Source organism: Cricetulus griseus, chromosome 8 (assembly GCF_003668045.3).
Source record: "Cricetulus griseus strain 17A/GY chromosome 8, alternate assembly CriGri-PICRH-1.0, whole genome shotgun sequence".
Classification (NCBI taxonomy): Eukaryota; Metazoa; Chordata; class Mammalia; order Rodentia; family Cricetidae; genus Cricetulus; species Cricetulus griseus.
The window spans coordinates 51,656,254-51,681,829 of NC_048601.1; the positions used below are offsets into that span (position 1 = coordinate 51,656,254).

A 25,576-nucleotide genomic window follows, 5' to 3' on the forward strand; every position below is an offset into this window, starting at 1 on the left:
GCAGGAGGTGATCTCTATAATCAATGCTAGGTGAAGATGGTTTACCAGTTGTGATGGCTATCTTCACTATAAACCTGACTGGAGTTAGAATCACTATGGAAACACACCTCTAGGTGTGTCTATGGGAGTCTTTCCAGAAAGATTTGACTATGAAGGGAAGACTGACCCTGAATGTAAGTGGTGCCATTCCAAGAACTGGGACCCTGGACTGAATAAAATAAGAAGAAAATGAGCTGAGCACCAGGAATCAGTCTGTTCTGCTTCCTGACTATGAATGCCATGTGACCAGTTATCTTACGTTTTTGCTTCCATAACTTTTCTACTATGATGACTGTACCCTAAATCTGAACCAAGATAAAAGCCCTTCTTTTTGTAAATTTACTTTGTCTGCCATTTGTCAAAACAATAAGTAACTAACACACAAGTTCCATGGTGATGCAGGATAAATACATAGTAAGCTTTTCAGAAATTATTTCATAAATTAGTTTCACTCTAGGATTAAAAGCTCCTTTGTAAAGACAATCATAATAGACTTAAACATGGAAGAAAGAAAGAGAGGGAGGGAGGGAGGGAGGGAGGGAGGGAGGGAGGGAGGGAGGGAGGGAAGGGAGAAAGAGAGAGAGAGGGAGAGAAAGAGAGACAGGGAGGTATGAGGGAAGGAAGGGAGGAAAGAAAGAAAGGAGCCCATATTCTGTCATAGTCAAAAAAGAAGGCAGACTTAAGTCTTCAAAAATCTGGAGATGATTGCTTTAAAGAAGTTATACTTTTAATGGGAAGGTCCTGTTAAGGAACCTTGTGTTGGGAGACAGAATTCACTTGGCTTACCATGGTGATTCATCTCCAGTCTATTCCACTTTCTAACTCTGAGATCTCTTAGACGCCACATCTAACTTTACTGATGTCTGGTCAGGGCCAGAAGAGGCCCGGTACATGGAGAGAAGATAATAAGACAGTTTAATGCATTGACTCAGAAGGAAGGCCTCATCCCAATTCCTTAAAGACCCAGAGCCTCTTCTACCTTGAACTCATAATTCTTACCCTCAGACTCTCAAGGACTGGGATTACAGGTGTGTGATACCACACTTAGCTTTTACGTACCATTTTCTCTATGAGGAACATTAAGTAAACCAGAACACAGTCACACCCATCCTTGCCTAGAGTTCACAAAAGACCATGAGACAACAGAAGCAAGCTTGGAGAGAAACAGCTACAAACCTAAGGGGATTCCTTAGACCCTGCAGCACCCCAATTTTATTCACACGCTTGGCCTCCAGAGCTGTGGCAGAACTTGTTTCTGTTAAGTCACAAAGTTTGGGAAAGCTTGTACTGCAGTCTTGGGAAACTTATACTAAGAGGCAAGCCCAGATTTACCTGACTGAAACAAATGACCATGTTCTTGTAAGAGAACTGGGGTAAAAAGGACTGAGGAGAGATCCTATTCTCTGTGACCTTCTGCCCATTCAGTGGTGATGGGAACTTAATTAGTGAAAGAGCTGAGCACAACACACATTTTGTGGTTTTTTGTTTTGTTTTGTTTTTTTGTTTTTTTTTTTTTTCAAACTGATGGTTTCCAAGGAAGAAGGTGAAGGGGAAATGGGTAGAAAATCGCTTTTTGAGTACAGTTGCGTGGAACCAGATAAGGTAGGGATGACACAACAGGGCAAACATACCATAATGCTACTAAAATGCAATTAAAAATATTTTTTATAATATGCATTTCACTAACAATTATGTATTATTTGTAGGTAGTCTTAAAGTATTAAAATGTAAATTGTAAGCACTAAGGCAACAACTGAAAGCATTTTTAAAATAAATATATTTGATAGGCAGCAAAAGAAATAACATAAATATTTCCTCTAAAAGCAGAAAGAAAAACCTCTGGCAATTATCACAGAAGTTATACATAAGGGTGACATTAATCTTAAGTTATTGTTTATGAGAGATATCAAGCCACGTGTTTTTCATTACTCTAAACAAGTTTATTTGACCCATCTGCACCAGATGTGCTTGATCACATATGGGTAGGAGGTTCATAGGCGGGAAAAGTCAGGATGTATGCTTGCCTCTGATTGGAACTGATGAGAAATGCAATAAATTATGTGGTCTTCCTTTTTAAGCCCTTGCAAAAGACTTGGGGCCATTTCTCAGCAACCTGGGTATGGAGCTGGCCATTCGAACCCATCTACCAGGCCAGTACTTAATTAAAGATTGCTTCAAATTTGGTTTAAACTGTGGTAGTGGTCGTATTCTTAATCCATAGGATTTATATAACAAAAAACAGAGATGGAGTAACTATATTAATCTCAAACAAAATAAACATCAAAACAAGAAAACTATAGGCCCTGTAAAGAGGCACTGCATAATGACAATCAATTCTCAAAGAAAGATGTAATAATCCTAAATCCGTATGTGCCAAACAAGGAGCAAAATACATTAGGCATACATAGGTTAGAGGATATAGCTCAGCTATTAGTTAGCATGTGCAAAACCCTAGGTTACACCACTAGGACTAAAATCCAAAAACAATCAAACAAACAAAACAAGGCAATCTCAGACAGAACTAGAGGGAGGGATAAAGAAATCCACAGCTATTGTTGGAGATGTCAATGCCTTACAGAGGACACAAAAACTAGTAAGAACTAGTGGGCTAACCAGCACAAGCAGCTTGATATAAATGGCATTCATATGATAATCCCTCTCCACAATACCTCTTCCTTCTCAAACTTGCACAGGATAGTCACAAACAGAAACTACATTCTGGCTTTTAAAATACATTGTAAAAAGTCTGCAGAGTGGAAAGCATATGCAGTATGTTCTCAAACTCAATGAAACTTAAGTAGAAATCAAAACACAGGCTTAAGACACCTGAGGCAAAGTGGGGCTCACAGCAGATGTCTGGCAGTCACTGGTGTATAATAACACCTAAAGCCATCTTCTGCTCATCTGGAGCCAACACAGAAAGTTGAAGCAAACACCCCAGAGCATAATTCTGTAGAACCCCAACATTTTCCATTAGAAAATAACCAGAAATAACCACAAATAACCAGAATTATTCTTTATTTTACAGATGGTCTCCACAGCATTTCCTAAATAGGTCTCTCCTGTCAGGCAGAGAACTCCGCTCAGCTGAAGGACCAGAGATACTTCACAACAGTAGTTATGAAAGGCATAGCCTTTTCATATATATGCACAATGTGTGGGTATATATGCAAAAAGTAATTTGGATCATATATAGTAAGATAACTGCAACAAAATTAAGTATCATTTTCAAAGGGTCTGTTGACTGAAAAGTAAGTAGAGTAAGAATATAGGGAAGGACAGGGAAAACAGTACTTTTTTGTTACATAAAACCTGAAAATAGGGACGGGCGGTGGTGGTGCACGCCTTTAATCCCAGCACTCGGGAGGCAGAGGCAGACGGATCTCTGTGAGTTCGAGGCCAGCCTGGTCTACAAGAGCTAGTTCCAGGACAGCCTCCAAAGCCACAGAGAAACCCTGTCTCGAAAAACCAAAACCAAAACAAAACAAAACAAAAAAAAACCACCTCCATTTATATGCCTCTGCCTCCCAAGCGCTGGGATTAAAAGCTAGCACCACCATCTCTGGCCATAAATTGAGTTCTTAATTGATCTACATAACAAAAACCCAGGGTCAGATACAGAGAAAAATGCTGAGATCAGAGAGAAGGAGCAAGCCATGGCCATACCTTACCTCCTTAGAGTCTCAGCAGGCAAGAGAGCAAGTTCCTGTTTCTGCCCAGCTACCTTACTTCCTGTCTGTCTGTACAGACCTCCAGACTGTACTGGTTAGCTAGTGGCAAGGTCCATTCTCTCACCTTCAGACAGGCTTTATTTATACAAACAAGGTATTACCACAGAGGCAGGCAGATCTCTGAGTTCAAGGCCAGCCTGGTCTATAAAAACACCTGTCCTGAAAAACAAAAGCAAAACAAAACAAAAAAACTGAAAATATACACAAAAACAATAGTTTTGTTTATTATGTATATTTATATAAAAGTATAAAAGTTACACAGTATTACCAGATCATTTAGCAAACTGACATTTAACAACATGATATTAAGTATGGGGAAACAGATGTTTCCAGGCTGGATTGGTGGGAACATAAATCAGTATGCCTTTCTCTAAGGTCAGTGTAACAAAAATGGGATGTCAAGTAGTCACTCAACAGAAATAGGTGCATCTGTTTTGCACTGTATATGTTCCAGTTGGTTTTCTGTCAACTTAACACAAACCTAGACTTATCTAGCAAGAAGGGAGAATGAAATCTTGAGAAAATATCTCTGTAAGATTGGCCAGTAAGCAAGTATATGGACCATTTTCTTAATGAATGACTGATGTGAGGGGCCCAGCTATCTCTGGGCAGGTGGTCCTGGGCTGTACAGGAAAGCCGTGGGGCAAGTTATGAGGAGCAAGCTAGTAAGAAGTATCCCTCCTTCATCACTGCTTCAGTTCTTGCCTCCAGTTTCCTGCTCTGACTTCCTTCAATATGGATTGTAATGGAAGTGTAAGTCTAAACCCATTTCCTCTCCAAGTTGCTTTTGGTCACAGTGTGTTCTATCACAAGCAAGAAAAATAACACAATATGGAACTACCTTTAAAAGGGGGTGGGGTGGGGAAAAACACACATGAAATGTTGAGCCTTCTCTCAAAGAGTAAGAGGGACTGAGAAGATGGCTCGGTCAGTGAAATCCCAAATACCCACATAAAATCTGGACACAGCAAGGAATACCTGTAACCACAGCAGATCCAAAGGCTTACTGGCCAGCTAGACTAGCCAAAATTGGAAGTTCCAGATTTTATCTCATCTCAAATTATATTATAAAATTAAAAACAAAATTCCTTAAACAATTTTTTAAAGAAAGAAAAGGAAGGGCTAGAGATCTTTTGGGTTAATAGAGTGCTTGGCTGACATGTCCATGGTCCTAAATTTGATCTTCAAGCACCATAAAAAAAAAAAAAAAATAGGTGTGGTGGCACACATCTGTAATTCCATTATTCAGGGGGCACATGGATATTCAAGGATACTCAGCTACACAGTGAGTTTGAGGCCAAAAAAAAAAAAATAGAAAAGAAAAAAAGATCTACTGAGAGAAACCTATTGCCTTGAATGATGGGACTTTGGTACAGTATGTACATATTACCTATCCAAACCCCACAAGCAAGCAACAACTCTTCTGGGTAGCTAAGAAAAGCCACTGGAGTATCAGAGTAAGAAAGAAACAGCAGAAAGTGGGAAGCAGATATAGAAAGCTTGTAAAAGTTCCAGAAGCTTTCTCCTAGGGATTGCAAGAAGAGTTCAAACTTTCAAAAAAAAAAAAAATGTAACCACACAAAGTCATTTCTAAGAAAATTGTAAATGAATCTCCATATGATATAGTTGAGTGCTATATGTAAATGTACTTTAGAAAAAAAGCACTTAAGTAAAGTTGATCGGTGATTATAATAATACTTTCCTGAAAAGTGTCAACTGAAAAAAGGGGAGATGGAGGACCATCCTAGGAGAACTTCAAAACACAGAAAATTCTCACCACTGAAGAATTAACAAGGCAGAAAATCTCACAATCATCTCCAAAATGAACAATATGCAATCCTTTTTCCCTTTTAACTTTTCTTTTATTAGATTAGATATTGGATTAGAGCTGGTCGTTGGTGGCACATGCCTTTAATCCCAGCACTCGGGAGGCAGAGGCAGGCGGATTTCAGTGAGTTCGAGGCCAGCCTGGTCTCCAGAGCGAGTGCCAGGATAGGCTCCAAAACTACACAGAGAAACCCTGTCTCGAAAACAACAACAACAACAACAACAACAACAACAACAAAAAAGCTGTATTAAAAGTAAACCTGTGACCTCCACCATCTCCCCAGCTCCTCCCTACATTTTTATCCCCAAAGCAGCAGCTATCAGCCCAAACTGTTCCTCCACTGAGGGACTGTGTTCCTCCTCCTCCTTAAAACAATACAAAGAACACCAGCAATGCTTCTGATGACATGTACTAACCTACATGACAAGGGATGGTGTTTTGTGTTGCTTGGCACCTAATTACTATTATTGTAAACAATAATGAATTTCAACAGACCCAAGGAAGGAAGGAAGGAAGGAAGGAAGGAAGGAAGGAAGGAAGGAAGGAAGGAAGGAAGGAAGGAAGGAAGATAAAAAACAACTTTGTGGGCTGGAGAGATGGTTCAGCGGTTAAGAGCACTGACTGTTCTTCCAGAGGTCCTGAGTTCAATTCCCAGCAACCACAAGGTGGCTCACAACCACCCTGAATGAGATCTGGTGCCCTCTGCTGGCATGCAGGCAGAAGACTGTATACATAATAAATAAATAAAATCTTTAAAAAAAAAAAAAAACAACTTTGTCCATAGCTACTGAAAAACCCTGTCTTAAAAACCAAAACCTAAACAAACAAACAAAACCCAACAACAAAAAACTGTGGAAGCTGTGGAATGAGGATTATGAGGATCCTACAATGCCATGTTTCAGTATTAATATTTCTTTACATAATTATTATTATGTAAAAGATGGTGCTCATTCTTGAGAAATCCAGTGCAAAGGAATGAGGCCTGTAGTTTGTGATCAAATCAATCAGAAATATTACAGAGAACATACATTCACAATTGGATGGCAAACAGTGAATCAGAGTAAAGGTTATAACAGAATTGTATTTACTATTTTCTGTAAATTTGAAGCAAATAAAATAGGACATTAAAAGCTATAGTACACATCTAGGTGTGTTAGCACCAGCCTGTAATTCCAGTACTAGGGATGCGGAAGCAGGAGAATCAGGAGTTCAAGGCCAACCTCAGCAACACAACAAGCTTAAGTTAGTCTGAGCTACAGGAGAGCCCATTTGCAAAACACAAATACAAAAACAAAACAAAACCTTCTATAGCACAGCTGCTAGCATTTTCTGGTGCTCATTTGCTGAGCTGCATGCCTTACCACACTTTATCCTTCAGCACTTATATAACACCAGCACTATCTGTAGTGACACTATACAGAAACAAAAGGTTTTAGAAACTCTCCCTAGGTCATATAGCTGACTGGTCACAAGACTGGATCTTAAGTCTGTTAATTCAGGCTAAACATTGTCTAGGCTGACATCTGTCCCTCCTAGCCTTTCCAGAGGAGTCACTATTTAGGTTCTAAGCATTGTTGTCATATACTAAAATATTAAAAATTCATTCTCTTTCCAGGTTCCAAGAGAAGCAATGTTCACTGACAAAGCATGATAGCAATGAGGATGCCCCTGAGGCTATCTGCATTAATGTTAAAAATGCAGAAATTATTTTGCTTTTAAAAAACAAATCTTTTTTAAAAAATTGTATTATCATTGTGAGTTTGTACGTGTGTGTTTAAGCGAGCACATGAGTGCATGTGATATGTATATGAATGAAGGTACACCCATGCCATGGTGCCCTGTAGAGATCTGAGGACAACTTTTTGGAGTCTGTTCTCCCCTCCCCTCCCCCCAGTGTTTGTTCTAGGATTGAGCTCAAGTCACCCATGGTCCCTTGGCAGATGCTTTTACTTGCTGAGGCATCCTCTTGTCCCAACCATGCTATTTTTCACACTCCTGTAACAGGTGTTTTTTCAGTTGTTATCTTTGTTCATATGTTCTGATTCAGCTGGGAAATCAAACATCAATGCATTATCCCTTCCTCCCAGTTTCTTGCCACAATTTCCAAAGTCTTTTGGTTCAAGAGTAGTGAGTTAAGGGCAGATTCACAGCCCTGTCCCTGCTTAAGTAACAGTTCACAATACTACTACTAGTAGTAATAATAATAGTTCCTATGTATAAATAATACATACTGAACAAGTATGTACAAGACACCTTTTAAAAACATTATACCTATTGATTCCTCACAAAATCCTGGAGCAAAATCTACTATTATATATATTTTCCAAATAAAAAAAGTGAAGCATTAAAATTGTCATTGCCCCAACTGAAAAACCTAATAAGTTGGGGCATTAGATGAGACTACAAGCAGGGGTCCCTGATTCTAATAGGATATATATTGCCTCTCAATTTGGAAACAAGTAAATAATAAAATGGTACATCATCTAGTAGTTTGAAACAACAGTTCAAACTTTTGCTTTAAAGGTAACATATGAATATAAGCTTTTAACTGTTGCTTTCTAAATAAATGAGCTCACACTGATGTGAAGAGGTATATATACTCTGTAGTGAAACTCTTAGGCAGGTTTGCTTTTGAACAGAATGAAGAAATTCAGTGAAACTGACTTGAGTACCTGAATTCGCTGAGGTGAGGCTACCGCAGAGTCGGTGGAAATTATCTGGATGCGCGGGGAGGGGCTGGTCATCCCTGGAGATTCCGGCCGAGAGGTCTGTGTACGTGGTACCTATGAATGAGAGCATGGAGCTTAGGAAGTGATTTCCTAAGGACTACATGTTTCTTTCTTTTTTAAAGGCAGGGTCAGGTCTTCATGCTGGCCTTGAACTATTGAACTACTGACCCTCCTGCCTATACTTCCCAAGTACCAGGATTACAAGTATGCACTACCATGTCCAGCACCAGCATGCCTCTTGCTCTTGCTGTGTGTGGCCTTGAGTGACAAACTTGAATTTTGAGGTGTCAACACAGGCCAACAAAGGAAATAGTGAGATACTGCCCATTATGATCCCAAGAAAACACCATCTTAAAATAGCTGCTTCAGATGTTGAAAACACAGGGACAAACCTATCAGTTCTGCTTTTCATGACCTTTAAAAAAGAAAAAAAAGAAATACTATCAAAATAACTTTTTTTTAAAAGAGATGCTCTTTGAATTTTTCCACTGTTTCCAAAACCAGCTATAAAACTCTCCTCTGTGATGACTTTTAATAGAAAGTCTTTCACAACACTACAAGGCATGGATGGCAGAGCCAGCATGGCCCTGAAAATTATTGGAAGCAGCACTTATGGAAGGGTCTTGACAACCTTCTAGACCCAGGCATAACAGAATTGGGCAAAGTTAACCACTAACACAAGGATACCTACCAAAGGTGAGGATCAACGTGCTGAGTGGTCACCTGGGTACCTGAAGTGAGAAGATAGTATTTTCCTGAATTAAAAGTGTATCATGGACCAACACCAGACAAAGGTGGCAAATCCCCCTCCCCTAAAATTATCTTTCCCTCATTTATTTTGTGAGGTCAATATTGCTCAACACCAAAACTAAAGATGTAATGAAAATTATCATACTCATATAGATATAAAAACTCAATGAAAGAAAGCAAACTGAATCCAGTAGCATGTCTAAGTGCAGCTTACCCAAGGAGCACAAGGCTATTTCAGTGCTTGAAAATCAATACAGCAAAAGCTGCAAGATCACTTTAATGGACAGAACAGAGAGAAAGCATTTGACAAAATCCAACACTTTTTTGTGATTTATAAGAAAATACAACTAATTAGAAATAAGGAGATCACTCATTCTGCTAAAGGACAGAGGACAAAGGTATCCCCAAAGATGAGAAACAAGATCAGGTATGTTTTCATCACTGTATAAATGTACTGGAACTGCTAGCAGAGAAACAAGGTAGAGAGATGAAAACTAAAAGGAGGAGAAATAAACAGTAAAAGGGGAAGAAAGGAAAAAAAAGGGGGAAGTAGAATGTATCAGTCATCTCTTATGCATGTTCTTACATGAAATCTTACAGAATCCACAAAAATTCCCTTACAACTGGTCATAGTTCCAAAGTTGAAGGTACAAGACAACTGTATTTCTATAATTGGCCATAAGCAATCTGAAAACAAAATTAAGGAAATAATAGCACTGATAACGTAAAAAAGAACAAAATGTGGAAGTAAATTTAACAAAGTAAGTATAAACAGGCCAGGCATGATGGCTCACACATGTAATCCCAGAAACTTGAGGCAAGAGAAAGTTTGAAGCAAACAAGAGATACAAAAATTCTATATACCTTTGGCTTGACCACAGAGTAAGAACTTGTCCAAAAAAGAAAAAAGAAAAAAAGAAAAGAAACAAATCAGCAAATAATCCCCAGAAAATACCACTGAAAGAATGAAGTCAGCTTAAGTAGAAAGACCAGAAAACAATGCTAGTAGGCACAGCTCCCTAAACTGACAGATTCAATGTCTTCCTGGCTGAAATCCCAGGTGCTCTTTTCCGCTCCATAAATTGATCTGCTGATCCTAAAATTCATGTGAAATGCAAGAAACCCAGAACAAAATAATCCTGAAAAAGGAAATGAAGATGTAGGACTCAAACCTCTACATTTGATTACTAAAACCTACATAATGAAAGTAATGTGGGATCCACCACTCTCACTTCTGGTATTTAGCTACAAAGCTGAAATCAGTTTATGGAAGAAATGTTTGCATTTCAGTGTAGCATTCAAGACAAAGGAGTTATGGGATCACCCAAGTGTCATTAACCAATGAATGGATAAAGAAAATACAGTTAGGAGTCAAGAGATGGCTCAGCAGTTAAAAGCACTAGCTGCTCTTGTGGAGGACCCACAAGATAAACTAAATAATAACTGATAAACTGCCCATTTTCAAAATTAAAAACTTGTGTGCCATATGGGTGTTTCTCAGCACCCATATGGCAGCTCACAGTCAACCTTAACTCCAGTTCCAGAGAATCTGACATCATTTTCTGGCCTCCTTGGGTATTGCACATACATGGTACACATATATAACACAGGCAAACACTCATACATATAAAATAAAAATATTTTAAATGGTATATAAAAAAGAAAATATGGTTATACATACACAATGGAATATTTAACAATGTCAGCTGTGACAACATGGATGGAACACTATGCTAAATGAAACATGTCAAACACAGATAACCACATTGTCCTCAAACAATTGAAAACACAGAAGAATGATGAAAACAGGAAGACAGTGTCAAGGGTTACAAATGCTCATGCAATTTTCTTGGGTATTGTTTGAGATCTACTGCACAGTGTGGTGAACAAGGTTAATGAGTGTTTTACACACCTCAAAAGTGCTAAGAATATATTTCAGGTGTTCTCACAAAATATTTTAAGCACTGGATGTTAAGTAGCTTGACTTAATAGTCTACATTCTATTAAAAATGTACAGTGTTACCATGTATTCCACAAATATATAGAAGTAATAAGTTGCTAATCTAAATGTCCTAAAGTGAAACAGCTATACATTTAATAAAACAACTCAGCTCATGACTTTAATCCCAGCACTCAAGAAGCAGAAGCAGGTAGATCTCTATGAGTTTGAAGCCAGTCTGATCTACAAAGTTGAGTTCCAGGATAGCCAGAACTGCTACAAAGAGAAACCCTGCCTCAAAAAACCAAAAATAAATAAACTAATAAACTCAAAATGGATTAAAGATCGAAATACAAGAGTTAAAACATTAAAACTCTTGCAAGAAAACAGGTATAACTTTGTGATCTTGGATTTAAGTGATGGTTTTTGGATGTCACCGAGAGCATAAATAACAGCAAAAGAATCTGATAAACTGCCCATTTTCAAAATTAAAAACTTGTGTGCATGTATTTGTAGAGGACAGAGAACAGTCTCAAGTGTTGTTCCTCTAGTGCCATTGACTTATGTTTAAGTTAAGTCTCTCACTGACCTAGAGCTCACCAGGTAGGCTAGACTGGCTGGCCTCTCCAAGGCTGAAATTACAAACTCATATCACACATCCAGCAAGCACTTTACTGACTAGCCATCTTCCCAGCCTCCAATGAAAAACATCTATGTCCCAAAGACACTAACACCAACAAGAAAAGATAATCCATATAAATCGGAGAAATTCTTGCAAATCACATATGAGAATCCACACATAGCATAGCCTAGTGGTATATCATGTACCTACCACATACTAGGTTACTAGGTTCAATTCCCAGGACTGCATCACACAAGACATACATAGGATGGGGGCGGATGTCCTTGAACAAAATATAAAAGTGGCCAATAAGCACAGTGAAAGATCCCCTATATACTCTTAGTACTATAGAATGAAAGTCAAAAATCAACAGTAAGATACCAGTTCACATCTACTGAGATGGTTGCAACAGCAATGAAAATATAGTACTGGTAACAATGTGGACAGACTGGAACAGCAACAACATAACCCTGCAATTCTACTGCTAAGTATGGCTAAGAAAATATATTAACCATGGTGGGTATTTCACACAAGAGAATCCAGACAACAGTGAATACTGCTTGGTAATAAAAAAGGTCAGGGGGCTATAGAGTTGACTCAGTGGTTAAGAGTACTGTTGCTCTTGCAAGACCCAGGTTTGAGTCCTAGCACCCACATAACTGTTTGAAACTGTCTATAGCTCCAGTTCCAGAAAAATCTAAAGCCCTCTTCTGCCCTTTATGGCTATCAGGCATACACAAAGAACACATACATACATGCAGGCAAACATTCATACACATAAAATAATAAATCTAAAAAGATTTTTAGAAAGGAATGTTGTATTGACAAGTGCTACAACCCAGATAAACAAGTCACAGAAGACTAGTTTCATCCTATTTATATAAAATGTACAGAATAGGCAAATCCATAAAGAAAGAAAATAGATCACTGGTTATTTTGGGCTGAGGAAATGTAGGGGGAGGAGGGCTTCAATTTGTGTGGTGGTTTGAAAGAAAATAGCCCTCAAAGGAGGTGGCATCATTAGGAGGTGGTCTTGTTGGAGGAAGAGTGTCACTGTGAAGGCGGGCCTTGAGGTCTCACATGTGGTCAAGAAACACCCAGTGCCTCAGTTCACATACTGTTGCCTATCAAGATGTGGGATTCTTAGCTCCAGCACCATATCTGCCCGCACACCTCAATGTTCAGCCATGATGTTAATGACTAAACCACTGAACTGTAAGCCACCACAATTAAATGTTTTCCTTTATAAGAGTTGTCTGATCAGGTTGTCTTTTCATAGCAATTGAAATCCTAACCCAAGACAATTTGGGATGATGAAATAAATTTTGAATTAGATAATGAGGATAGTCATGTCACTAAACTTTACATTGTAAAAGAATATCCCAAACTAAAAAAAAAAAAAATGGAAATAAATGACTAGGCATATTAAAATGTTTTCTTCACGGTAGTGGGAGGTTGGTCCTGCCTCAAGGTGATGATGGGACAGACTTAGGCTTCATAGGGGAGGCCTTACTCTCTCCAAGGAGCAGATGGGACCTGGGGGAGGGGGTGGAGAGAGAGGTGCAGGAGGGAGGTGGAACTGGGATTGGAATGTAAAAAATAAATAAAAACAAAAAAAATATAAAAAAATGATTTCTTTCATAAGCATTAACTTTATCAACAACAAATTCAGTATGAAAGACAACAGAGCACAACATTATAGTGGTATTTAGCTTAGGAATACTTCATACAGATTCCTTTGCTCTCTTGACTAAGACAGGACAGAAGTGTTTTACAGATGTGCTGAGGCTGCATCCCAAGGCCTCTCTTCTAGCATTGTTCATATACAATTTGTCATCAAGGATAAAAAGTTTTGCCCATTCATTATATGCTTCTAAATAATGAACATTTAGAACTTGAGTTCATCTAATAATAGTCTCCAAAAATAATTATATATAACTACATATATAATTAATACATAATTTTGAAAATCACTTTTTGATATTATTTAGATTTCCTTTTTACTTTTAAGGTCAAAAGTTCTTAAGAGTGGCAAATTGTGTGTGCCTCCATTTTGATCTTGCTGTTTGTACTTTAAGTGACGAATTTAAGGAAACTACTGCCTAGTCCAAAGCTATAGATTTATATAGTATGGCTTTAAATTTCTGTGTATGGTTTGAGGTTGAACTTAATATACTTTGTAACAGGAAAAAAATGAAAAGAGCTGGTCATGGTGAAACACAAATGTAATCCTAGCATGTGGGAGGTGAGTCAGGAGAATTTCAAGTTAAAGGTCAGTTTGTGCTACATAGTGAGTTAGACTGAAAGAAACAAAGGAGAGAAAAGAAAATGAGGAAAAAAATTCTGTTGAGGGGGCTCAGCAAAACAATTCATCTTAATGTAGCAACAATATTGCAATGCTATTTGCCACTATTAAGAACTTTTGGCCTTAAAAGTAAAAAGGAAACCTACAGAATATCAAAGTGATTTTCAAAATTGTATAATTGGTAAGGGACTTATATCCAAAACATCATTGGAAATACAAATCACAATCTCAATAGATACCACTTTACATCCATTGGCGTTGAGAAGGATATGGAAAAAATAGACCCTCATAACTTTTCTGGCAAGGAATGTAACAAGGTATAGTCACTTCGAAAAGCAGTTTGTCATTTCCTCAGAAGTTAGAAAACAAGCCTGGGCAGAAAGCTTAATCAGTGAAGCACAAGCACAAGGATCTGAGTTCAACCCCCAGGACCCAAATTAAAGTCAGGCCAAGGACTAGTGGGACGACTCTGAGTTTGATCCCCAGAACCCATATATACCACTTCCACTCGCATGCTTGCTATGGTGTGTGTGTTCAGCACTCGGGAGGCAGAGTCAGGCAGATCCCTCACTTGCCAGCTAGTCTAGCCTACACTAGACTAAGTTTTAGGCCAATGAGAAAACCTGTGCCTGGGGAATGACTCTGGCTTCCACATGTATACATAAACATGTATACTACACATGTATTCACAACCATATACACAGATCAGAAAGCCATTTATAAAATAAAGCTACCACTGACTAGCAATCCTTAGATACATACACAAAAGAAAACATGGGCCCACAAAAAAATATGACATACTATTCTAACAATTCTAAAAAAATGAAAAAAAAAAAAACCCTAACAGTCATCATCTCATGAATCAGTAAAATACTTTATAGTCCCCAAATGGCATTATTTGATAGTAAAAGAACTACTGGCATACTACAATATAGATAGCCCTCAAATACACATACTAAGTAAAAGTTAGCCATAAAAGACCACATACTGTATGATTCTATTTATGAGAAGCCCACATTAGACACATCTTTAAGAACAAAAAGAAAAGCTGTGACTACGTTTGGCTGGGCTGGGGGCTGTGTAATATAGACTGTATTAGTAAACTGTCAACTACTGTTTGAAAAGCTGGCTCTGGAAGCAGGGTTGTAGTCCCTTCAACCCTACTTTCAGATGTTTGTCTCAAGATGTCCTGTAAGATCCCCCTGTGTGGGTATGGGTTTCCCTCCCAACTCTGTGACATGTACATAAACATGTACACTGCACACATACTCACAACCATATACAGATCAAAAAGCCATTTAGAAAATAAAGCTACCACTGATTAGCAACCCTTCGATACATGCACAAAAGAAACAGTAAAACAGGTCAAGGGAAAAACAAAACACTGTGTCCTTAACGCCAGCTGGAAGGTCAACCATTTCCAACAGAGGTTACCACTGTTTATTCTAAGATATAAAAATACCTGCAATATGGGCTGGAGAGATGGCTCAGAGGTTAAGAGCACTGGCTGCTCTTCTAGAGGTCCTGAGTTCAATTCCCAGCAACCACATGATGGCTCACAACCATCCGTAATGAGATATGGTACCCTCTTCTGGCCTGAAGGGATACAGGCAGACAGAACGCTACATATAATAAATAAATCTTAAAAAAAAAAAAAAAAAAAAAAAAAGCCTGCAATAGAAAGACAAGGCAGGGAGATTGAACTAGCCAAAAGGGAGCTTGGCCCTCAGGGGTAAGTTCTATTGGGAATTTCAGCTGACTGCTTTAACTTTCCCTGTCTATTAATGCTGGATGTGGTGAGTACCAAATTTGATGTCACCTCTCTTTGTTGCTATGTGTTGTGTTTCACCTCAATGGGACACACTGTTCTTCCTACAATCAATGGGGGGGGGGGGAGGTGGACAACACACGACTCAAGCTGGCTGACTTAAAGGGCTTCCTAAGTTAGTTTCTACTAGATGTTTATAAGCCACTGGTTTGGCCTCACCTTTCTGCTACTATTTGGTTTTTTGTTTTTTGTTTTTCTTTTTACTTAAAAGCTTCACCTGAGGGGAACATGAGAGGAGGGAGAAAGAGAGGGACATGCTCAGGGCCAGAAGGCAGAGCCTCCAGCCTGCCAAACAAGAAAAGCAGTGAAATACAGAAGGAAAGAAAGGTAAAAAAGCCCCAAGGCAAAACATAAAGGGAAACAGAATAAAATAAGAGCTAAGCTAAATAAAGCCAAGCAGTCAAAACTAACTCGTGCCATGATTTGGTTACTGGTTAGTGGCCCAAAATAAAAAAGCTGGGTACATTTGGCATTCCACCATGGGGTCTGAATTTCCACATAGGGCCTGAGATAGCTGAAAGAAGGAAAAAGCAAGGCTGGAGAGATGGCTCAGCAGTTAAGAGCACCGACTGCTCTTCCAGAGGTCCTGAGTTCAATTCCCGGCAACCACATGGTGGCTCACAACCACCTTGAATGAGATCTGGTGCCCTCTGCTGGCATGCAGGCAGAAGACTGTATACATAATAAATAAAACCTTAAAAAAGAAAAAAGAAAAAAAAAAAAAAAGGAAGGAAAAAACAAAAACCTGACCACATGAAGTAGAAACATTAAGTGTTGGGTAGGGATGCCTGCTGCAGAGAGGGCACCAGCATCCCAGAGGTGGGGTGACTGAATGCAGTTCCCAGTTAAAAAACACAGCTCTTGGCCAGGCCCTCAAGGCATATAAAGCTGGACTTTCACTGACAGAGCAGGCAGAGACTGCAGCAAGTATGCAGCTGCAGACACTTAATTAATAAAGCAGGTTCAGAGGGGAAAAAAAAAAAACCTCCAAACAGGTTACAATGTGTTTCTTTCTTAAGAAAGAAAAGGGGTGTTGTAGACAGTCATAGAAAAAAAAGAGTTTAAAAATGATAAATTTTTAAGGAAAGAGTAAAGTAATGTAAAGAAAAAAAAAGACTAAGCCACATTAAGATTAAAAAATACACAGGGTGTCTTGATACTGTATCGGTAAATTCAACCCTTGTTGAATTTGAATGTTTTTGAATGCTGATGAAAAACATGGGATTATAAAAGTAACTGCTGAATTAAACCAGCCTAGATACTTTAGGGATGTCTTAAAATGGAAGTTAAAAAAAAAAAAAATTGTATTGCACTGAAGAAGTGATTATGCTTTTGTTGTCACAGAAAACAAAAGGCTGTGAATTCATTCAAGGTTAATAATGATCAGGTTTGACCAGGGGAGGATCCTCCCCCCCCCCCCGAAAATCTTGGCTACAGACAAAGAAATAAACCTAGAAAAACCACAAGATGGGTGGCATGTATTTTATCTGCTCAAACATAAAGCAAAAAATCATCTTTGGCTGGTTTATATACAACACACAGCCCATACTTGTGTTAACTGCAGATAGGCATGTTACCTTTGAAAGTTTGTATGTTTTCAGAGCAAGATCAGACACCAATGCAAATGGGTGGCCCAGGTGATCCAGCCTCTCTGAGTGCCTCTGTTGCAATTTCCTCAGAGTTCTGCATCCAAAACAGCTTTAAAGCTGTTGAGTAAGATGTCCAGCCTCACAGAATATTCTAACCAGGACTGCAGAAAAGCTTTGCACTTTCCCAATGCACAGAGACTAAACAACAAATGTTATAGCTAGTTATCTTAGGACCCCGACCATTATCTTAGTTTTCTCAGGGTTCCCTAAAGGTGCCTTAACCCACAGACAACAGGAAGCAATCTAGAGAATACAACACTCACATTCCCAAGAGTTGGGGAGGATGGTTTTTGGTTATTCTATGGGTTATGGATGTTTGTCATCATTTAGGGGGAATACAGGGGAAAAAAGCAACTACTAACTTCAAATATTTAACATTGGAATGGATTTTTGTATACTGATACCAATTTAAGGTTAGTGTGTGTGTGTGTGTGTGTGTGTGTGTGTGTGTGTGTGTGTGTGTGTTTCTACTCTTGTTTGGGGTATTGCTTATGCAGCTCATTAAAAATGTAATGTTTAATTAAGAGGTGAAGGTTAGTAGTTAGTCATCTGTAATGATCAAACTTGTAGTCTTATTAGGTGTGTTTTCAAGGTTAAACTGATATATTTTAGATAGGTAGGTGATCTTCAAACACTTCAAAGACCTACAGAATATGACATGTGATGTTTAATAACCTAAGGCTTTTCATGAAAGTGAAACATGTCTGTTCCTAGCAGCACCAGTTTATTTCAGAGAAGATGATGGGCATCAAAGAAACTCCAGATGGGAGTTTGCTTTCATTGTGGAAAGGTTAGCCCACTGGGCAAAGAAACTGTTCTTGCTTTGACTGCTAACAGTATGATGTACAAACTGGACATGCAGGACACAAAAGAAAAAGATGGTTGGACTTTGCTAAAAAAAGGTGGACACTTCTTCAAACTTCCTGCTTCACAGAAAAGTCTGCCAGATATTCTAGGCCTGTAGGCCAAAGACTGGATGCCCTAATGTTATGGAGGAACCTTGGGTCAGATGTCTCTTTCATTTTGGAAGTTGCTTGCACTGGACCTCTTGTTTACTCAAGGTAATATTATATCCTTTTGGGGTCTTTGATGGAGTTGAAGAATAGATATAATTTTCCTTAGTTATGACAGCAGATAAATTAGGTACAAAACTTGAACTCACCAAGATAGCATTAATAATGGAGTATTTTCTCTGAATTTGCCAAATACAAATGGACTAGATATTGAAAATGTAACTCTTACTTGATTCTGTTATACTGTTATATTCTGTTATAATACTTTTTTATTGTTTATAGTCTTACTATGTTAAAAGTTAAAATCTCTCTGGGCATGCCTTTAGACCCACACTGCCTGGGAGGCAGAAGCAGGTGGATTTCTGTGAGTTCGAGACCAGCCTGGTCTACAAGAGCTAGTTCCAAGACAGGCTCTAAAACTACACAGGGAAACCTTGTCTCAATAATAATAATAATAATAATAATAATAATAATAATAATAAGAAGAAGAAGAAGAAGAAGAAGAAGAAGAAGAAGAAGAATTAAATAAAATTAACCTGGGCTCAGAGAAGTGGGGTTAGCAACTGGTTGACAAGAAGTAATAAGGAGGAACTTAGCATGGTTTTGTTTTTTTGGTTTTTTTGTTTTTTTGTTTGTTTGTTTTTTTTTGGTTTTTCGAGACAGGGTTTCTCTGTGGCTTTGGAGGCTGTCTTGGAACTTGCTCTTGTAGACCAGGCTGGTCCTAAACTCAAAGAGATCCTCCTGCCTCTGCCTCCTGAGTGCTGGGATTAATGGCGTTTTTGCCACCAACGCCCAGTTTTGTTTTGTTTTGTTTTAAAGATGGGATAGTGTGGAAGGAAAGAGTTTGGGGGAATGCTAGCAAAGAGAGAAAGTTAGCCAGTTGCTATTCTAACTCTCTGAGGTCACAGGTTTTCACCCTAAAAAAAAAAAAAAAAAAATACTGTAGCAGGTTTTTCTTTTGGGTCATCAATCAGTTCCCAAATGACATGGAGACTTATTATTAGTTTTTGAATACTTGGCTTTAGCTTAGCTCTTCTTTTATTCTGTTTCTCTTTAACTGCATTTTTGCCTCAGGGCCTTTTTTTAAACCTTTCTTTCTGTATATCTTACTTTCACTGCTTCTCATGTCTGGCTGGCTGGCAGCTCTGGCTTCTGGCCCTGGGTGTGGCCCTCTCTTTCTCCCTCATTTTCTTCATTCTTCTTCTCTTTTTTCTTGAGCCTAGATTTCTCCACCTACTTATTCTCTCTACCTGCCAGCACTACCCATCCCTGTCCTGCCTAGCTATTAGTCATTCAGCTTTTCACTGGACCAATCAGTGCCTTAGGCAGGCAAGGTGAAACAAATGCAACACATCTTTGACCAGTTAAAATATATTGCATAACCAGAACACTGTTCTGGAGACTGTCTCTATTGCGAATTCCAGACAACTGCCTCAACTACTTCAATTTCTGCAAGATGTTTTGGGCACTAGTTTTCATAATGTCTATCTCTTGCCATTCCCTCTTTTACTGAAATACTCACTCGTTCAAAATAAAAAATGTGGGCACTGTACATCATTCTCCAGACTAAGTAAAACAGGCTGAAAGCTAAGGTGTTTCAGGTTTCTTTGAGCGGTGTTAAAAAATGCTCTGGATTTAGAAAGTAAAGAAAAAATGTGACTTATATTATTATTGTGAATTATGTTTAAATATTTTTTCTTAAATGAGGGAATAAAAATTCCCCAGTTGGGGTTAGGTTTGTATACCTGTAATCTCAAAACTTAAGAGGCCAAGACAGAAAGGTGCAGAGTTGGAAGCCAGTCTAGTATAAGAAACCGGACAGGGGTCAGCTCTGAGGAGGAGGAAGGATTGAATAGAAAGTCATAAAGAGCTTCTAGAATTTAGAAAATTCTTTCTCCCTTCTTCCCTGGCATCCCTTTCTGTCTTTTGGAGACAGGATATCACGTATGTTAGGCTAGCCTCATATGTAGCCAAGGATACTTTGAGCTTCTGATCTTTTTCCTCCCAAATCCTGGGATTACATGTGGGTGCTTTGCATATGCTAGCCAAGCACTCTACCAACTGAGCTACATCCCATGTCCTCTATTCTCAATCTACTTGGTTGTTACATGGAAACATTCTGTCTGTGATAATTCATTGACTCCTTTTATCCCAGAAGCTCAGGGCTACAGATGTTGCACAATGATATAATGCTTCGATAGCTGCACAAAAGCCCTACATTCAATCTCATTTATATCAGAAGCCCAAAGGACTCTACTTGGATTAGGTGGAGAATTACACTGACAGTGGGCTCAGTATTAAATTTAGGTTGAAAGAATAGCTTCAAGCATGCTTAGAAGTCAGCGTAGGGATGCTCAATTCTGGAAGTGATAGGCTAGTAACCTAAATTGCTATAGCCTTAGAGATAGAACTACAACCTCCTACATTTCACCATTTCTCACTAATGTGATGACATTATGACTCCATCAAGGGATGAATTAATTTGTCAGGACCATGTCTTCACTGAACTGTCTCATGAAATGCTACTGTAGATAAAACAGGGTGTGCTTTTTACTGATCTTTCAATTCTCAACTTCCTAGTAAGTTGACAAATGAAGTCAAACACCTATAAGAAATGCTTGCAGGTATCTGAATTTACAGACTAGCATTATAAATAGACCTGGAAATCCATGTTGTATATTGGGAACCATTCAGCACAGTGATAAAAGGTCAGCCTGATTAACAAAACATAAAAACACTACATATACTTCCACTTAGCCTAAGCCTCTGCTTTCTGTCTTTCAGAGTGTCATCTTAGTACCAGCTAACAGTCTCTCCCTCAGCCCTGACTGGCTTCTACTTCTTCAACTTATTAAACCTGCAAAAGAGAGAATCAATTAATGCTAAAGTATAACTCAACATGCAGGTGTGTGTGTATGTGTATGTGTGTGTATGAGAGAGAGAGAGAGAGAGAGAGAGAGAGAGAGAGAGAGAGAGAGAGAGAGAGAGAGGAGAGGAGAGAGAGGGGGGAGGGAGGGAAGGAAGGGAGGGAGGGAGGGAGAACGGGAGGGAGAACGGGAGGGAGGGGGAGAGAGAGTGGAAAGGAGGGGGAGGGGGTAGATATCCTCGGTAGAATACTTATGCTTTAACAAGAAAACTGCTAGTACAAAGAACCCTAGGAGCTAAGAGTGTGGCTCAAGGGTAGAGCATTGTTTAGTATGAAAAGGCCTTGGGTTCCAATCCCAAGCAATGCTTATTTGGGTGTGGTGGCACTCACCTATAATCCCCAGCACCAAGAAAGCTGTGGTTAGGGAGACCGGAATCAGAAGTTTGGGCTACATAAGACCTGAGCTAGGTGGTGGTGGTGGTACACACTTTTAATATCAGCATTTGGGAGCCAGAGGCAGGCAAATCTCTGAGTTCAAGGCCAGCCTGGTCTATAGAGCAATTTCCAGGACAGCCAGGACTACACAGAAAAACCCAGTCTTGAAAAAAAAAGAAAAGAGGCCAGGCGGTGGTGGCGCACATCTTTAGTCCTTAGCACTTGGAAGGCAGAGGCAGGTAGATCTCTGTGAGTTAGAGAGGTCTACAAAGCTACACAGAGAAACCGTCTCACTGAATGAATGAATGAATGAATGAACGAATGAACAAACGAACAAATAAAAAATTATGCATGCCTTTCTGACACAAGGGTCATGTTTCCAGAGTCTAACTAAAGCCCTATTCCTGTGGCCTGAATGTCTCCTGTAGGCTCCAAAGTCCTGGATCTTGGCACTCTTCACAGGGTACTACCCCATCTGTTCAGTGACCTAAGAACAGAAATATACATGACTATTTCTCCTCTAGGCACTCAGTGAATGCTTAGTGAATGAACAATACTATCTTAGGGCAAGAATATGATGTCTCTGTGCTTTGCAGATTTAATCCTGGAACTCTGCCTAGATCTTCTGTTTGCTAATTGGACATCCTTTAAGTACAGCTCAGTGCCTGTCTTGAAGTTTATTACATAAACCAATGACATGGATAGTTTCTTCTAAATGTAACTTCAGACTTTTTCACATTCTTCCATCACTGAACAACACTGCCTTCCACACAGTCATCTGCTGAAAAACAAACATTTAGGTTGAGGAATATCTGCAAAACAAGTCAATGTGCAGATAACAAGAGTTTTAAATAAACAATTCATTCTGGATTTAGGTTGCAACATTTCCATGGGGCAAAACAGTTCAAACACAGTATAGAAAAAACCAGCAAACAGATCTAATATGTTACAAATCTCAACCAGGAACTTCTGAATTCTTAACAGCTAGAGGGAAATAATGAATAAAGCAAATGACTAAAAGGGGGAAGGGTTGCAAGCAGCCTAGACTGAAATGAACCACATTCTCCTTTTGTATCTGTTTCAAATGACTATCAAATTTAGTATGGCAAGGGGTCACTGGGCAATAATGCCTCTTTTGCCCAGTGCATGACACCATCTGTGCAAGCAGGTTTCATCAGAGGGGAACTGGTAACACTGATCCTGGTCTTTAGAGTCCATCCTGTTTTTGTTTGGGGTTTCTATCACTGTGATTAAACACCACAACTAAAACCATCTCAGAGAGAAAGTGGTTTGTTTAACCTCACCTCACCTAGGGAAGTCAGAGGAGGAACCTGGAGATAGGAATTGAAGCAGAGGCCATGGAAGAATGCTGCTTACTGGCTAGTTAGTTCCTCAAGGATTCCTCAATTGTATGTTTATACACCCCAGAACCACCTGCCCAGGGGAGGTCCACAATGGGTAGGGCCTACCCATATCAATTATTAACCAAGAAAATGCCCCCAAAGGATTGCCTACAGGCCATGCTCAATAGAGGTATTTTCTCAACTATGGTTCCTTCTCAAGATGACAAAAACTAACCAGGACAACTCCTTTTGTAACACAAAGGACTAGAAGGTTATTAGGCTGGCTGGTGAGCTAGGCTTTCTTGATGACTTGCAAGTTCAATTCTTAAAGCTCAAATTTAAACAATATAGATGTGCACGCATACACACACACAAACACACACACACATACACACTGGGGGGTGGGGGGTACATAAGGCAGAAGGATCATGAGTCCCAGTTTGGCCTGGGCTCCAAAGGAGACCTTGTCTCAAAACAAACATAGACTGGGCGGGGGGAGGGGATGTCAGTAACTACTCTTCACAATTATGTAAACGAGCAAGATATTTAAAAGCAATCTGGTGCATGATCTTAAGAAACCCTACTAGTAGTTTAGCATAACAATAGATATGAATTCCTCCAAATACACAGCTGGATTCTAAATACAGTGCAGGTTTATTTACAGGTTCAGAAACAAGTTTCTACTGAACTATAGTGCCTTAGGGGCCCAGGGGTAGAGGGTAGGATAACTGGAGAAATAGAAGAGATTTTACCAGTAGAAAAGATTTCTTGGATGGATGTGCTGTCTTCTACTCCCCACCCCATCAACACATAGCCAATTATTCCTAGCAGCTTTATTTATATCCTTTTCCTCAGCAACTTCCCAGCCAAAAAGCAACCAAATCAGTCAGGGGTTGGTGGAGAGTCCAAAGGCCTGTGCCTTCAAACTCTGCTGTGTAGATTGTATTTACCATCCAGACAGGGCTGTTTAAAGATGCCCTTTCTGTGACACTGCTTTGCTCAAGGTCAAGTACACTATCATTCCTGTAACCAAGGAAGCAAGATCGAAGTGTTCCTGCTGCTCTGCCATCTGGTAAGCCATCCTTCATTGACCACCATGATGACCTGTTTCTGGGGAAGATGTAAGCTACTTTACCAAGTCTTCCCTTTACCTAGACCCCTGTGGCTTTGTTAAATCCTCTCCCCACCACCCTTCCCTTTACAGATCACCTTCCTTTAATGAGCTTGTAGAATGCTACCATGGAGTCCAAACAACTAGAAGCAATTTCAAAACTATATGGAATAGAGAGAAGATTTAGAGAACACAGATGTTTTGCATACAATATCTTGATCTTCACTAAGCCAAAGCTAGTATTTCTACAGATATAGAATCTTCAAGGCACAGGCAACAACACATATTGTCTGCACTACATACAAAACCACTCCAAGAAAAACAGAATGGACTTGTTTACCTACATTCACGAAACAGAGGCCCAGCATGCAAACAGAAAGCAGAACTGAGACCCCAGTCTAAAATCTGGATAGGAAGATAGGCAACAGATTTATCAGTGCATGAAGGATGACAGAAGTACACAGGATGGCTTAAGTTTCAGCCAACTCTTCTAATGCCACGAGGAAAAAAGAGCTCCTGAGGCATCAATGAGTTTAGAGGTGTGGTTTTGCAAATACTAACAAGGAGTCTCTGGCTTTGAAACAAGAATATCTGCTATGAATCCTGAGGGTAGTTTTCTGTTTGATACAGGCAAACACTACTTCAACAATCAGTACAAGTTCAAGTTGACTAGGGAAGTAGATCATCAGCCCAGAGTGCTTGCCTAGCACTGCATAAACCAGGCATGGAATTAAAAAAAAAAAAAAAAAAAAAAAATTAAAAAGGCTTATGGTCCCAGCACTCAGAGAGGTAAAGCCAGGGGCATCAGAAGTTCAATGCATCCTTGGCTACATAGTGAATTCTAGGGCCAGCTTGGGTGATATTGATACATAAGACTGCCTCAAAAATTTGTTTTTTCTTTTTCTACTTCAGAAGCTTTTATGTGCAATGATTTAAAACAGTGTAAGTTAAACAGCCATATATTCCTCAAATTCTAGAATTCAGGTACTACATGCAAAAGAACAAGTCAGGAAAATGAAGCCTCCTCAAAGTCCTTCCATCAACAACTACTTAGAGCTCCAAGAATTCACTACCTATACCCAGTAAGTGCCTGTGAAAGGAAAGAGGGATATGGAGAAGCAAAAAGCTCCAGGACAAAACTTGTGAGGACCGACGGGCGGTGGTGGTGCTGGTGCACGCCTTTATTCCCAGCACTCGGGAGGCAGAGGCAGGCAGATCTCTGTGAGTTCGAGACCAGCCTGGTCTACAAGAGCTAGTCCAAAGCCACAGAGAAACCCAGTCTCGAAAAACAAAAAACCTGTGAGGACCAGAGGGCTCTGCACAAAATCTTTGAATGCTCTGACATCATGATTCTACTCATGGGATTGACCATACATAAACAGCTTTAT

The 25,576-nt window shown here is 39.3% G+C and overlaps 1 protein-coding gene across 8 annotated transcripts in view; it reads right to left on the reverse strand.

Annotated features, from left to right (window-relative positions):
• Nr2c2 (nuclear receptor subfamily 2 group C member 2) overlaps positions 1-25,576 on the reverse strand; it is an 88,688-nt gene that overhangs the window by 35,782 nt on the left and 27,330 nt on the right. For 5 of the 8 annotated variants that reach the window (XR_004771128.1, XR_004771127.1, XM_027428891.2 and 2 more), the window contains one exon: positions 8,271-8,381. Coding sequence is in view for 6 of the 8 variants with exons in the window: in XM_027428891.2 (XP_027284692.1) it covers positions 8,271-8,381 (111 nt within the window). In the remaining 2 variants the exon portion in view is untranslated. Of the gene's footprint in view, positions 1-8,270; positions 8,382-8,542; positions 8,562-9,018; positions 9,059-25,576 lie in introns of those variants that run through there. The other 3 variants (XM_027428895.2, XM_027428894.2, XM_027428893.2) reach the window with 2 other exon arrangements.